Below are 17,279 nucleotides of genomic sequence, written 5' to 3'. Positions count from 1 at the left end.
AGGAAAAATGATAATGAGTAGTACCAATTATATTACTATTTTAGTGGTGTATATTTTTTTGTTTTTCTGAAGAAAAATAATACTAACCTGTTATTTTTACACCTTCCTTGGTCTCGGCAGGAACTCCAACACCAAATTCATTTTCTCCAGCGATTCTGAAATAGTAAACTCCGCTCTCTTGTAAACCAGATACTTTGTATGTAAGACGATGACAGTTGTTTGTTACAGATACCCATGCTTTCTTGCTTGCTTCTCGTTTCTCAATATGGTAATTCTTAACTGGTGCTCCACCATCATTCTCAGGAACATCCCAGGAAAGAACAGCAGATTCCTTTGTTACCTCTTTGACGATGATATTTGAAGGTGGTCCAGGAGAGTCAAGAACCTTCACAACTAATGTTAATGTTGCAGTGTTTAGAATGTTTTGCAAAGTAAGGGTATATTTGCCAGAATCATTTCTTGTTGCTTTTTCAATGGAAAGCGATGTTCTTGTATCGGTGGTATCAATAGTAGCTCTAGAGCGCAAGTCAGAGTCTGGCTTACTCCACATTACATTGGGAACAGGTTTACCTCTGTAAGGCACTGTCATGGTGAATGATCCACCAGCTTTAACAATCAATGTCTTGCGCATTTCACTATCAATATCAAATGCAGGTTCTTCTTCTCTTTCCTTGACAATATGTGGCTCTGTGCTGTCACTTGGGTCACTTACGCCAACTTTGTTGACAGATCTAACTCTAAATGAGTATTCAGCTCCAGACGTGAGAGCTATCACTGTATATTCCGTGCTTCTGACATTTGTCACAGCTGTTGTCCATTCAGTTTCATCAGATTTTTTGTGTTCAACAGTATATCCTGTAACTGGTGAACCTCCATCAAAGAGTGGTTTTACCCATCCGATTGTTATACTTGTCTTTGTTGATTCTACAATTTTAGGCTTGGAAGGTGGAGATGGCAAGAAAATTGGATCTTCTGCACGAACCAAAGGTGAGGAGTCACTTGGGGCACTGAGGCCAGCAGCATTTTCTGCATAGACGCGATATTCATATTCACATCCTTCACGTAACCCAGAAGATTTTACTCTGAGGTCATACACAGGTTTTTTGTTTACTCGCATCCATCTGAGGCTATTTTTCTCACGTCTCTCGATTACATATCCTGCTATTTCACTACCACCATCACTCTCTGGTCTTGCCCAACAAAGTGTCATAGCTTCCTTAGTGACACTGGTGACCTCCAATGATTTTGGTGCATTTGGCACTGTATATGGATCTAGTGCTTTTATGGCTTCACTTTCAAGTGGTTCACCCACTCCATATTTGTTGATACCCATTACTCGGAAAACATATTCATTGCCCTTCAGAAGTTTTGTTACTTTACAGGAAGTGGTTCGAAGTTCTGCTTCACAGACCGTCCAGGCAATGCGACTGGTCTCACGCTTTTCAACAACATAGTAGTCAATTTCAGCACCACCATTTTCTTGAGGAGGTCCCCAGGAAAGGGAACACTTTTCAGCAGTTACTCCAGCAATTTGTATTGGGCCTGCTGGAGGACCAGGTCTATCGAGTACCTTGCAGTTTACAGCTAAGGACCTTGTTCCAGCAACATTTTGTAGTGTTAACACATATTGGCCAGAATCTCTTCTTATGCAATCTTTAACTACAACCACTGTGCTGTTGTCTGTTGAATTTATCTCAACTCTTGCTTTCTCTTCAATTTCTTTGCCATCTTTTGTCCATGAAACAACAGGATGAGGACGTCCTGAAATATCAGCATTGATTTTAAGGACTTCGCCTGCTTTAACGACAACAACATCCCTGAATTTAACATCCATCATTATTCTTGGAGCCTCCACATCATCCTTAACTGTGATAGGTCCTGTTGATTCAGATGGCTCACTAAATAGCCCTGCAGAATTCCTTGCAATAATATGGAACTCATATCTCTGGTCTTCTGTAAGAGCAGTTACATCAAAGAAGGTTTCTTGGATGTTAGTAAAGTTGCATTTTAGCCATCGTCCATCAGGTAGTTCTTTTCGTTCAATAATATATCCTGTAATTTTTGCTCCACCATCATATTCTGGCTTTTTCCAAGCCAATGAAACAGATGTTCTTGTGATGTTAGTTACTTCTGGCTGACCTGGGGGATCACATGGGTCTCTTGCAGCAACCGGTTCACTTGATTTACTGCATTTGCCAATTCCAGCAATGTTTTCAGCATATACGCGATATTCGTACATAAGTCCTTCTTCAAGACCTGTTACTTTAAGTTGTGTGTCAGATATTAAACTTTTGTTTACTTTAGTCCAGAGAATGCTGCTTCTTTCTTTTCTCTCTAGGTGATATCCAATAACTTGACTACCACCATCATTTACTGGAGGTTGCCAAGTAACCATCATGAAAACTTTTGTTGAGTGGGCAATTCGAGGTGTTCCAGGAGGTCCTGGTGGTTTAAATGGATACTGAACAATTACTGAGGAACTGTCTGTGTAATGACTCTTTCCATATCTGTTCTCTGCACAAACACGGAACTGATATTCTGATCCAGTTGTTAGACGTGCAACTTTAATAGATGTTCTTGCCACTGTTGCTGACACTAATTCCCAAGCTGTGGTAGTAGTGTCTCTCTTTTCAACAATGTAATTATTTATATGGCAGCCACCATCATAGTCAGGAGCACTCCAAGAAAATGAAATGCTGTCTGCACTAACATCATCAATTTTGATGGATCCTGGCGGTCCTGGTTTGTCAAGCACTATTACACCAAGTGTAACAGTTGATGAACCTGCACTGTTTGAGGCAATTACTTCATACTGTCCAACGTCATCTTTGGTGGCTTCTTTGATAGAAAGCAGTGTAGAGGTCTTTGAAACTTGGACATTTACTCTTGTTGTTTGTTTTAAAGTCTGTCCATCTTTCTTCCATGTTATGGTGGGAAGTGGTCTTCCCCGGACTGGTAAATCAATCTTAAGATCATCACCAGCCTTTACACTAAAAGTATTGAAAATGTGTTCAATGGTTGGCTGAATTTCAATATCCTTGGCAACTACTGGTACACCAAGTTGTCTTGGATCACTCTTTCCTTTCTCATTAACAGCTATTACTCTGAATGTATATTCTTCTCCTGTAGTCAACCCAGTAATTGTTGCTTCCAGGGTCTTCACCTGAGTGCAAGTGCTCCATTTTTCACTTCCTTTTGTTTGCATTTCCACAATGTAGCTAGTAATTTTACTACCTCCATCACTCTCTGGTTTTTCCCAGGAAATAGTTGCACTATTTCGAGTTACATCAACAAGGTTTACTCTTCCTGGTGAAAGAGGAGCTTCAGACACTTTAATTGGATCTGTTGTACTTGCAGGTAGGCCAACACCATGTTCGTTGGCAGCAAGAACTCGGAAATAATAAACACTTCCTTCCTGTAGCTGTTCAACCCTAAATGTATTTTTGGTACAATTACTTGTCACAGTTGCATAAGCTTTCCTAGTGGCTTCACGTTTTTCAACAATGTAATTTGTGATTTTTGATCCTCCATCGATAAGTGGTGGATCCCAAGACATTAGCACTGAATCCTTTTTGACTTCTTTGACTGTTAAGTTTACTGGGGCACTTGGTGAATCAAGAACTCTAACATTGATAAAAGCTGTTTTTGAGCCACTATTATTTTCCAATGTTAAGTTATATCTTCCACTATCAAATCTGTTAACATTGTCAATAACCAACATAGTATATGAACTTGTGACTTCAACTTGGGCTCTTTCAGTAAGTTTGTCATCTGCCTTTTCCCATTTTACTTCTGGTTCTGGTCTTCCTTTGATTGTGACAAACAATCGTAAGCTTCCACCAGCACGAACAGTAACGGTCTTTCTCAAGTCAGCATCAAGTTCTATTTCAGGAGGCTCTAGCTTTTCTGCAGCAACCACTGTTCCTGGAATTGTAGCAGGTTCTCCTACTCCTTCAGAGTTGATGGCACATATACGGAAGCAATATTCTGCATTCTCTTTTAGTTTTATTACGGTAAATTGTTTACCCTGTAATCCTGTTGGTGGAGTGGCAGTAGTCCATTCATCTGCTGCAGATTCTTTAAATTCTACAACATAACCTAAGACTGGTGCACCACCATCATAAACAGGCTTGCTCCATGCAAGAGAGACCGATGATCTAGATGTGTCTGTTATTTTTGGATTATTTGGAGGACCTGGTGGGTAGATGGCATCACATGCCCGATAGAAGGTAGATGGCTCACTTGCTTCTCCAACACCTGCTGCATTTTCTGCAGACACTCTAAATTCATAGAAATGTCCATCTGTTAGGCCTGTTACTCGTAGCCGTAAATCAGTTAATCTTTTCTTGTTGCACTTTGTCCACCTAATACCTTCTTTGTCACGTTTTTCAAGAATGTAACCTTCAATCTCTGAACCACCATTATCTTGAGGACGCCCCCAAGTTACCACCATAGAATCCTTTGTGATTGCTGAAACTTCTGGTGTTGTAGGGGCACTTGGAGGTTTAAATGGATTACGAGCTAGAACTGGTTCAGATTCAAGTGGCTCACCAATTCCATATTTGTTCACAGCAACGACACGGAAAATATATTCATTTCCTGTTAGAAGTTTGGTGACTTTGTGGCTAAGAGCTTGCACTTCTGAAGCAACTTGAGTCCAGGAAAGTCTACTTGTTTCTCTCTTTTCAATGTTGTAATGTGAAATATTTGCACCACCATCCTGTGCCGGTGGTCCCCATGCCAAGTAACACTTGTCTGCTGTTACACCTGTAACTTTCAATGGACCTTCTGGAGGTCCAGGACGATCAAGAACTTTAACAGTAATAGGAATGGATTTTGTTCCACCTACATTGCTGAGGGTCAGTACATACTGACCACCATCTACTCGAATACAGTCTTTAACAGTTAATGTTGTTCTCTGAACGGTGGACTTTATTTCTGTGCGTGCTGTTGTTGCCTCAAGGTCTTTTCCATCTTTTGACCAGGTAATGTCTGGAATTGGTTTACCATGAATGTCAGCTTCAAGAACAAAGGTATCTCCAGCATTGACAACAATCACATCTTTGTATTTTGGATCTAGAGATGCTCTTGGCGCATCAATTTCATCTCTTGCAGTGATAGGTCCTGTGCTTTCTGATGGTTCACTAAAGTTTCCAGCAGCATTTCTTGCTATAACTCTAAATTCATATCTGTCATCCTCTGTAAGGCCTGTTGCAGTAAACTCTGTTTCTAGCACATTTGTAAAGCTGGCTTTCATCCAGCGCCCTTCAGGTAATTCCTTCTTTTCTACAATATAACCTGTTATTTTACTGCCGCCATCATATTCAGGTTTTTTCCACTGAAGAGTAACAAAATTTCTTGTAATGACAATAGCTTCTGGGCGACCAGGTGGTTCACATGGATCACGGGCAACATAACACTCAGATACTTTGCTAGGTTTACCAATACCAACAATGTTCTCAGCATATACTCTGAATTCATATTCCAAGCCTTCTTCAAGGCCATTAGTTTTCAATTTTGTGTCCTGGAGAAGACTCTTGTTTAGTTTGGCCCAAAGTATGCTATTTTTCTCTTTGCGTTCCACATGGTAGCCAAGAACTGTGCTTCCTCCATCATTCACAGGTTCATGCCACTGCACAATCATATGATCCTTAGAAAGAGATGATACAAATGGAGTTCCTGGTGGTCCTGGTTCTTTGTAAGGATATTGTACAACAACTGCAGAAGAATCTAGAGGAGAACTCTTTCCATACCTATTTTCAGCATAAATTCGGAATTGATATTCTGTGCCAGTAGTGAGTTTTGTCACCTTAATGGTTGTTCTGGCAACTGTTGCTGATACTGTCTGCCATGTGGTAGTGGTTGTATCACGTTTTTCTACAATATAATTGTTTATTTGGCAGCCACCTGTATACTCTGGTGCATCCCATGAAAACACCACAAAGTTGGAACTAACCTCATCAAATCGTATAGGTCCTTTTGGTGGACCAGGCTTGTCAAGTACAATAATGCTAAGAGCTTCAGTTGCTGTTCCAGCACTATTTGTTGCTGTTACTGTATACTTGCCAAAGTCATCTTTATTGCTCTCTTTGATGTGCAGGACTGTTGATGTTGTAGTGTCATCGACATTAACTCTAGTTGTCTGTTTCAATGCTTGCCCATCTTTGGTCCAAGTAATGTTGGGTTTAGGTCTGCCTATTACTGGAACGTCAATCTTCAGATCTTCACCAGCTTGTACATTATAAGAGTTAAACATCAGTTTTAAACTTGGCTCAATAGTCAAATCCTTAGCTATAACAGGAATGCCAAGTACTCTTGGGTCACTCTTTCCCTTTTCATTATAAGCAAGAACTCGGAAAGAATATTCCTGCCCTGGACTTAAACCAGAAACTACAGTACTGCATGTTTTTGTTTCAGAGACAGTACTCCACTTGTCCACTCCCTTTGGTTGTGATTCCACTAAATATCCAATAATTCTGCTGCCACCATCATGCTCAGGTTTTTCCCATATGAGGGATACACTTCTCTGGGTTACGTCAGTGAGGGTAATTTTTCCAGGTGGTAAAGGTGCTTCAGAGGCTTTTACTGAATCAAGTGTTTCCACTGGCAGACCAATGCCATACTCATTTTCAGCCATTACCCTAAAGTAATAAACAGATCCTTCTGTAAGATTTTCAACCTTGTAACTTGTTTTGCTGCATTTGGCGGTGACATTTGCATAAGCTTTTCTGGTTGATTCCCGTTTGTCAATTACATAGTTCTTTATTTTGGCACCACCATCAATGATTGGAGGTTCCCAAGTAAGAGTTGCTGAATCTTTCTTGATGTCTTTCACAAGTAGGTTGATTGGAGCTCCTGGTGTATCAAGCACCTTAACAGTGACAAACGCAGATTTTGAGCCACTGCTATTTTCCAGTTTAAGAATATACTTTCCAGCATCATTTCTATCACAATTATCTATAGAAAGCTGAGTATAGTTGACACCTCTTTCAATTTGTGACTTTTCAGTGAGTTCTCCATCTTCTTTTGACCAGCTTATTTCTGGGACAGGTCTTCCGTTGAATGGAATTTGAATTCTAACATTTCCACCGGCTCTAACTAATATTCCCTTTCTTAGTTCAGAATCAAGGTCAATCTCTGGAGCTTCAAGCTTGTCTTCTGGTTTTACTGTTCCCGGTACTCGTGCAGCCTCACCTACACCAGCCTTATTTATAGCACAGATGCGAATTTGGTATTGTTGATGTTCAATAAGTTTACTGATCTCATATTTAGTAACTTGTAGACCTGTCTGAGGGGTAGACACCGTCCATTCTTCTTCATCTCCTTTGCAGACCTCTACAATGTACCCTTGAATTTCACTTCCACCATCATAAATTGGTTTACCCCAAATAACAGTGATAGAATTTTTAGATGTATCTACAACATGTGGGTTTGAAGGTGGTCCTGGTTTAAATATAGGATCACATGCTTTAAAGTAGGCAATAGCTGGACTTGCTTCCCCGACTCCAGCAGCATTTTCTGCAGATACTCTGAACTCATATTCATGATCTTCAGTTAATCCAGTGACTCTGAATCTTAAATCTGTAATTCTGCGTTTGTTGCACTTAGTCCATCTAATGCCAGCTCTGTCTCGTTTTTCTACTATGTAGCCAATAATTTCACTGCCGCCATCATTATCTGGTCTGCTCCAACAGACAGTCAATGAATCTTTTGCAATATTGGTAACTTCAAGTGACTTGGGGGCACCAGGTAGCACAAATGGATTTTTCATTAATACTGGTACAGACTCTAGTGGCTCCCCAACACCATATTTATTTACAGCCATGACACGGAAGATGTATTCATTTCCTTCCAAAAGTTTTGTTACTTTTAGAGATGTAGTTACTACTTCAGATGAAACAACAGTCCATGCAAGACGACTTGTTTCTCGTTTTTCAATGACATAATGAGAAATATCACTACCACCATCATGCAGAGGAGGACCCCATGCCAGAGAGCATTTGTCAGCTGTAACTCCAGTAACATGAACTGGTCCTTCTGGAGGGCCAGGTCGGTCCAGAACTTTCACTTGGATAGGAATTGACTTGGTTCCTGCAACATTTGTAACTTGCAAAATGTATTGGCCACCATCAATTCTAATTGCATCTTTAACAACAATAAGGGCCTTGAAATCACTGTTCTTGATCTCACATCTAGCAGACTCCTCAACTTCTTTATCCCCCTTGAACCACTGTATTGTAGGAATAGGTTTTCCATGCACATCAGCATCAAGTTTAAATGTGTCACCAGCATTAACAACGATGGTGTCTTTGTATTTTGGATCCATGGAAACTCTTGGTGGTTCTACCTCATCCTTGGCTGTTATGGGTCCTGTGCTATCTGAAGGTCTGCTAAAGGTTCCAGCTGAATTCCTTGCAATAACTCTGAATTCATATCTTTGGTCTTCAGTGAGTCCAGATACAGTAAACTGTGTTTCAATGACATTTGTAAAGCTGGCTTTCATCCAGCGACCTTCAGGCAGATCTCGCTTTTCAACAATATAGCCAGTTATCATGCTGCCACCGTCATACTCAGGTTTTTTCCAGCTTAAGGTTATTGCATTTCTCGTTACAATTATTGGTTCTGGACATCCAGGAGGGTCACATGGGTCTCGGGCAAAGTAGCACTCCGAAATCTTACTTGATTTGCCAACGCCAACTATATTTTCAGCGTACACCCTAAATTCATACTCTATGCCCTCTTCAAGATTGATGGTTTTGAAGTATGTATCAGAAATAATTGTTTTATTTACCTTTGTCCACATTATGCTGTTCCTCTCTTTTCTTTCAAGATGGTAGCCAATTACTTTGCTCCCACCATCATTAATGGGTTCATGCCATTGTACTACTATGCTGTCTTTAGATATTGTTGCTGCTGATGGTGTGCCAGGTGGTCCAGGCTCTTTATATGGATACTGAGCAATGACTGGTTCAGAATCCAGTCCAAAGCTTCTTCCATACCTGTTTTCAGCAAAGATCTTGAATTGATATTCTGTGCCAGTTTTTAATTTTGATACCTTGAGTGTAGTTCTTGCAATAGTTGCTGAAACAGTCTCCCAAAGTGTTGTAGTTGTATCTCTCTTTTCAACAATGTAGTTTGTTATCTGACAGCCACCGGTGTATTTTGGAGGATTCCAAGATAATGTTATACTATCAGCACTTACTTCATCAAATTTCACTGGGCCGCTTGGTGGATCAGGCTTATCTAGTGTTATAATTTCAATAGATGCTACTTTCTGTCCAACAACATTGGAGACTGTAATTGCATACATGCCTGCATCATCCTTATTTGTTTCTTTAATAATCAATACAGTTTGGTTGGCTGTTTCAGTAGCATTAACTCTAGTTGTCTGCTTGAGAGCCTGGCCATCCTTCATCCAAGTGACGTTTGGCTTTGGTCTTCCAGAGATAGGTATTTCAATCTTCAAATCTTGTCCAACTTGAACACTGTAGCTACTAAATGCTGGTCGTACATCTGGCTCAATCACTAGGTCTTTAGCAACTACTGGAACTGCAAGTGATCTGGGATCACTCTTTCCCTTCTCATTTACTGCAATTACTCTGAACAGATATTCACCTCCCTGAGCTAAGTTTGTTACCACCGCATCAAGTGCTTTGACACGAGCACAATCAGACCATTTGTCACTTCCTTTAGCTTGCATTTCCACAATATATTGAATGATTTTGCTGCCACCGTCATGTTCAGGTTTTAGCCATGATAATGACACACTGTTTCTGGTCACATCAAGCACTGTTATTTTTCCTGGAGGTTGTGGAACCTCAGAAACCTTCACAGGTTCAGCAATCTCAGCTGGAACACCAATTCCATATTCATTCTCAGCTGTTACCCTGAAGTAGTAACTGCAACCTTCTTGAAGTTGGTCTATTTTCCATGAAGTCTTATGAATGTTGGTGGCAACAGCAGCATAAGCTTTTCTTGTGCTTTCTCTCTTTTCAATGATGTAGTTCTTTATCTTAGCTCCACCATCCAATGCAGGAGGTTCCCATGATAGGGACACTGAGTCTTTAGTTACATCCTTTAATTTAAGGTTTAATGGAGCACTTGGTGTATCTAAAACTCTCACAGTTATAAAGGCAGATTTGGTGCCACTGCTATTTTCCAATGTTAAAGTATATTTTCCAGAATCAAATCTATTAACATTGTCCAAGACAAGAGTGGTGAAGCTGCTTGTAACATCAATCTGTGCTGTTTCTCTTATGTCCCCATCAACTTTTCCCCACTTTACTTCTGGTGCTGGACGTCCTCTAATAGGTATAAACAGCCTAAGTGAACCACCAGCTCTTACATTAACAATTTTCCTGAGTTCTAGATCTAGATCAAGGTCTGGTACTTCCAGTTTCTCTTCTACAATAATTGCTGCAGGGATATCAGCATGGTCTCCAACACCAGCCTTATTTACTGCACATATACGGAACTTATATTCATGCTTTTCCACAAGTTTGTCAACTTCAATTCGCGTTTCTTTTATGCCAGTTGCTGGGGTGCACATAGACCATTCATCAGTGCTGGTATCACACTTCTCAACAATGTAACCCTGGATTTCACATCCACCATCATAGATTGGCTTGCCCCATGAAAGTATTACAGAAGATCTTGTAACATCCACTGCTCTAGGATTGTTTGGTGGGCCAGGTTTGTATATAGGGTCAGAAGCCTTGTAATAAATAGAAGGTTGACTTGGCTCACTAAGTCCAGCAGCATTTTCCGCAGAAATTCTGAATTCATAAAGATGTGATTCAACAAGTCCAGTTACTCTGAATCGTAATTCACTGACCAATCGCTTGTTGCATCTCACCCAACGAATGCCCTCTTTGTCACGTTTTTCAACAACATAACCAATGATTTCACTGCCACCGTCAAATGCTGGTCGTTCCCAAACAACAATCATAGAGTCTTTAGTTACTGCTGAAACTTCAGGAGCTTTTGGAGCTTGTGGAACAACAAATGGATTCTTTGCAGTGATTGCTTCAGATTCAAGTGGTTCTCCAACACCATATTTATTGACAGCCATGATGCGGAAGATATATTCATTTCCCTCTAAAAGTTTGGTTACTTTGCAGCTGAGTGTCTGAACATTGGACTCTACCACAGTCCATACTAAACGGCTAGTTTCTCTTCTCTCTACAATGTAGTGGTCAATATCACTGCCACCATCTTGCTTAGGAGGATTCCATGCTAATGAGCATTTTTCAGCTGTAACTCCAGTGATAGTTATTGGTGCTTCAGGAGGCCCTGGTCTATCAAGAACTTTAACATTAACAGGTACAGATTTTTCACCAGCAACATTTTTCAGCTGTAGAATGTATTGGCCACTGTCCACTCTGATTGCTTCTTTCACACTTAAAGATGTGAAGAAGTTGGTACCCTTAATTTCTAGTCTAGCTGTATTTGTGAGTTCTTCTCCTGCCTTAAACCACTGAATGGATGGTATTGGCTTGCCAAATACATCTGCATCAATCTTAAATGTATCACCAGCATTTACTGTTATGATATCCTTGTATTGTGGATCCATGCTTACACGAGGTGGCTCTACTTCATCTCTTGCTGTAATTGGTCCAGTGCTTTCAGAAGGTAAACTGAATATTCCAGCAGCATTTCTTGCAATAACACGGAATTCATATCTTTGGTCTTCAACTAGTCCAGTAACAGCAAACTGAGTTTCAATCACATTTGTAAAGCTAGCTTTCATCCAACGGCCATCAGGTAATTCTTTCTTCTCAACAATATAGCCTGTTATCTTGCTACCACCATCATATTCAGGTTTTGTCCACTGAAGTGTGATTGCATGCCTTGTGACAATTATAGCTTCGGGACGTCCAGGAGGATCACATGGATCTCGAGCTACATAGCACTCAGATACTTTACTCGATTTGCCAATGCCTACAATGTTCTCAGCGTAAACTCTAAATTCATATTCAATACCTTCTTCAATGTTGGTGGTCTTAATTTTTGTGTCTGCTAGGATTGTTTTATTCATTTTCACCCAAAGAATGCTGTTCCTTTCTTTGCTTTCAACATGATAGCCAAGTATCCTGCTACCACCATCATTTACAGGCTCATTCCATTGTACAACCATGCTATCTTTTGTAACGGCAGATACAAATGGTGTTCCGGGTGGTCCAGGGAGCTTGTATGGGTATTGAGCAATCACTGATTCAGAGACCAAATATCCACTCTTTCCATATCTGTTTTCAGCTGCAATTCTGAACTGATATTCACTTCCTGTTTTTAGCCTTGTAGCTTTTATTGTGGTTCTTGCAACAGTTGCAGATACAATTTGCCAAATAGTTGTTGAGGTGTCCCGTTTCTCTACAATGTAATTGTTGATAGAGCTCCCACCATCATATTTTGGTGGTTCCCATGATAAAGTAATACTGTCAGCCGTCACTTCATCAATTTTAACTGGACCTGTCGGAGGTTCTGGTTTGTCAAGAACAATGATACTGAGCTGTTCATTAGCCTCCCCTGCAGAGTTGGCAAGCTTTATTGAATATTGGCCAACATCTTCTTTAGAAGCCTCTTTGATTGTGAGCAAAGTGTTGCTTTCTGTATTTTCTGCATTAACCCGTGTTGTCTGTTTCAGTGGTAGATTGTCTTTATGCCATGCAACAGATGGCTTAGGACGTGCAACAAATGGGACATCAACCTTAAGGTCTTCTCCAGCCAAAACACTAAATGTGTTAAATAAAAGTTTGAATACTGGTGCAATTACAAGATCTTTAGCAACAACTGGTACCCCAAGCTGTCGTGGATCACTGATGCCTTTGTCGTTTTGAGCTGATACACGGAACATGTATTCTTCTCCTTGTATTAATCCAGTTATTTTGGCATCTGTTGTTTTTACAGTTGTACATGTTGCCCATTTCTCACTTCCTTTGCTTTGCATCTCTACAATGTAGCCAAGAATTCTGCTTCCACCATCATGTTCTGGTTTTTCCCAAGATAGAGAAACACTGTTTCTTGTTACATCTTCCAAAGTGATCTTGCCTGGTGGAAGGGGTCTTTCTGACACTTTTACAGATTCTGGTGTTTCCACAGGTAACCCAATTCCATATTCATTTTCTGCTAGAACTCTAAAGTAGTAATTACAACCTTCTTGCAATGGGTCTATTTTCCAGCTGGTCTTGTGACAATTAGCTGTCACCGTTGAATATGCTTTTCTTGTTGACTCACGTTTTTCCACTATGTAATTCTTAATTTTGGATCCACCATCAATGAGTGGAGGGTCCCAAGTTAATGTAACAGATGACTTAGTGATTTCTTTTATCTTAAGATCTTGAGGAGCTCCGGGTGTATCTAGAACTCTGACATTCACAAATGCTGATTTACTTCCTGAGCTATTTTCAATTGTAAGCATGTATTTTCCACTGTCAAATCTGTTTACATTTTCCACAACTAGTAGTGTATAGGAACTTGTTGATTCAATGCTTGCTCTTTCTATAGGTTCACCATTTTCTCTTGTCCATTTAACTTCTGGTGCTGGCCTTCCTTTAATTGGAACAAACAATCGTAATGTACAGCAAGCCCTTATGTTAACAACTTTACGGAGTTCAGCATCTAGATCAATTTCGGGTGGTAGCATTCTTTCTTCAGCCTTTGGTGATCCAGGGACAAGTGCAGGCTCACCAGCTCCTTCAGCATTTATGGCATATATCTGAATTTTATATTCTTGATTTTCTTTAAGACCTGTTATAGTAAAGGAAGTAGCTTTAAGTCCAGCAGGTGGTGTTACAATTTTCCATTCATCTTCCTCAGGTAAAGATATTTCAACATTGTAGCCAGTTATTTCGGAGCCACCATCATATACTGGTTTATTCCAAGCAATTGTAATGGATGATTTGCTGGTGTCTAGAACTCTTGGGTTTCCTGGTGGTCCAGGTTTGAACACTGTGTCACATGCCTTGTAGAATGGGCTACATTGGCTTGGTTTACTAATTCCTGCAGCATTTTCAGCCATTATTCTGTACTCATATTCATGGCCTTCTGTTAAGCCAGAAACTTTGTATCGCAAATCAGTAAGAATTCGCTTGTTGCATTTAACCCAACGGAGTCCAGCCTTGTCACGGCGTTCCACCACATAGTTTATAATTGGACTTCCTCCATCAGACTCAGGATGTCCCCAGCAAACAATCATAGAGTCTTTTGTGACGGTTGTTACTTCTGGCGTTTTAGGTGGATCTGGTGCTACATATGGATTAACTGCAAGTGTAGGTTCTGATTCCAAAACTTCTCCAACTCCATACTTATTGACAGCCATAACACGGTATATGTATTCATTTCCTTTCAAGAGTTTGGTAACCTTGAATTTTGTAACTTGGAGATCTGTAGCCACATTTGTCCAAGCTAATCTGCTGGTTTCACGCTTTTCCACAATATAGTGATCTATCTTTGCACCTCCATCATCTGAAGGTGGCAACCATGACAGAACACATTTTTCAGCTGTGGCATCACTTACTGCTAAAGGACCTTCACATGGACCTGGTCTGTCAAGAACTTTAACATTAAATACATGTTTAGCAAATCCACCAGGATTTGAAGCCATTAATGTATATGCACCACTATCTTTTCGTGCAGAGTCTTTATTTATCAAAGCAGTTGAGAAATCTGCTATTTTTAATTCTAGTTTTGCTGTGTCCTCAAGGTCCTTGCCCTCTTTTGTCCAAGAGAGTGTGGGAATTGGACGGCCAGAGATGTCAGCATCAAGTCTGAAAATTTCACCAGCTTTCAGAATGATAACATCTTTGAATTTTGCATCCACCATTATTCTTGGCTCTTCTATATCATCTCTGCATGTAATTGCATCGGATTGTTCAGATGGCTGGCTAACAGCACCAGCAGCATTTCTGGCAAGTACTCTAAACTCATATTCAGAATTTTCAGTTAATCCACTGACAGTAAACTCAGTCTCTAGAATGTTACCAAAGTTAGCCTTCAGCCAACGACCGTTAGGAAGATCTCTTTTCTCAACTGTGTATCCAGTGATCTTAAATCCTCCATTGTATTCTGGTTTTGTCCACTGTAGTGTCACTGAGTGTCTGGTAATATTAATAGCTATTGGTTTTCCTGGTGCGTCAATTGGATCCAGAGCAAATGTTGGCTCAGAAGACTTGCTTGGTTTACCTTTGCCAGCAATATTTTCTGCCACAACACGGAATTCATATGCAATGCCATCAGTAAGACCTGATGATTTATATATATTTCCTACTACAAGTGTCTTGCTGATTGTCTGCCACAGAATACTGTTTCTCTCTTTTCTTTCAATATGATATCCTAGAATTGGGCTTCCACCATCGGAAACAGGTTCATGCCAGCTGATAGTCATTGAATCTTTAGTAACAGCAATAATTTGTGGTGTACCTGGAGGCCCAGGGACCTTAAATGGATAAGCTGCAACTACAGCCTCTGAGTTGAGTGCTGGCCCAGTTCCATATCTGTTTTGAGCTTTGATTCGGAATTGATATTCTAATCCTGTTGTAAGTTTTGTTGCTTTAAATGTTGTGCGTATCACTGTAGTTGCTAACTCTATCCAATTAGTACTGTTCGTTTCACGCATTTCCAGAATGTAGTTGCTTATAGGAACGCCACCATCATTCTCTGGGGGATCCCAAGATAAAGTAACAAAATCAGATGAAATTTCATCAAACTTGATTGGTCCTGTTGGTATTCCAGGAATATCATGTACTTGAACAGTAATGATATCACTTATCTCTCCAACAATATTTTTAGCTGCCAAAGTGTATTTTCCAGAATCATTTCTTTTGCATTCACTGATATTTAAGATTGTTGCAGTTGCTGTACGTTCCACATTGACTCTCTGAGTTTCTCTAAGAAGTTGATCACCCCGTTTCCATGTAACTGTGGGTTTTGGTCTTCCAAGAACAGGGATTTCAACTTTAATGTTGTCACCAGCTATAGCAAGAACAGACTTTTGATGAATGCCGCGCAGATCAAATTCTGGAAGCATCAACTGTTCCTTAACAGTAACTGGTCTGCTTTCCCTTGGATCACTTCTTCCTGCACTGTTGACAGCCATAACTTGGAACACATATTCTTCATTTTCATTTAGATTTTTTACTACATAGTCCAAAGCTTTAACTGTTGTAATGTGTGTCCATTGATCAGAACCCTTCCTCTGGGCTTCAATTACATAGCCTGTTATTTTGCTTCCACCATCATGCTCTGGTTTTGGCCAAGCAAGACTCACAGTGTTCTTGGTAATGTCCATGATATTTAAGCTTTCGGGAGGAGAAGGTGCTTCAGAAGCTCTGACTGGCTCAGCTGTCTCAGCGGGTTCACCAATTCCGAACTCATTTTCTGCCAGCACTCTGAAGTAGTATTCACAACCTTCTGCCAAATTAGGAATCCTTAAAGAGCACTTCTGGCATTTAGTTGTTATTGTTGAATAAGCCTTTCGTGTAGATTCACGTTTTTCAACAATGTAATTTGTAATCCTGGAGCCACCATCTATGAGAGGCATATCCCATTGCAATGTGATATTGTCTTTTGAAACATCTCTTGCTTTCAAGTTTAATGGAGGTCCTGGTGTATCTAAGACCTTGACATTAACAAATCCAGATTTCTTTCCAGCTGCATTTTCAATATTCATTGTATATTTTCCAGCGTCATATCGATTACACTCTGTAATAATTAGCAGAGTATATGACTCTGTGTTCTCAATGTTGGCTCGGATCTTAAGTGGAATGTCGCCTTTCATCCAGGTGACCTCAGGTGCAGGCCGTCCTTTAATTGGCACAAATATACGAATGCTTAGTCCAGCTCTGACAACAAGAGTTCTTCTTAGCTCAGCATCAAGTTCAAAGTCAGGAGTTTCTTCACGGTCCTTTATTTCCACATCATTAATTTGTGCGGGTTCTCCAGTTCCTGCAGCATTAATTGCACGGATCCTGAATTTATATTTTCCACCAGGTTGAAGATTGGCAACAACAAATTCAGTGATCCTAAGTGCTGATCCTGTAGTGTCTTTAACCCATTCTTCTTCTCCTTCCTTTTGGTGCTCTACAATGTAGCCAGTAATGTCCAGTCCACCATCATAATGAGGTTTGCCCCAATGCAAAGCTGCAGTAGATTTTGTTGTATCTGTGATTTTTGGATTAGAAGGTGGACCAGGTGGATCTGTAATGAGTAAAAAATCCAATATTAAAGGGCTATGTAAGTGAAATATTTTGATCTCAGATATACACTTTTTAAACATTTGGTTT

At 40.2% G+C, this 17,279-nt stretch overlaps 1 protein-coding gene across 1 annotated transcript in view; it reads right to left on the bottom strand.

Moving 5' to 3' along the window:
- TTN (titin) overlaps positions 1–17,279 on the bottom strand; it is a 286,949-nt gene that overhangs the window by 34,657 nt on the left and 235,013 nt on the right. Inside the window, exon 298 of the mRNA XM_083155111.1 lies at positions 88–17,193. Coding sequence (XP_083011237.1) covers positions 88–17,193 — 17,106 coding nt within the window. The remainder of the gene's footprint in view (positions 1–87; positions 17,194–17,279) is intronic.

This window comes from Crinia signifera, chromosome 7, assembly GCF_055691185.1.
Source record: "Crinia signifera chromosome 7, ASM5569118v1, whole genome shotgun sequence".
Lineage (NCBI taxonomy): Eukaryota > Metazoa > Chordata > Amphibia > Anura > Myobatrachidae > Crinia > Crinia signifera.
This window is presented reverse-complemented; position numbering and strand designations above follow the sequence as displayed.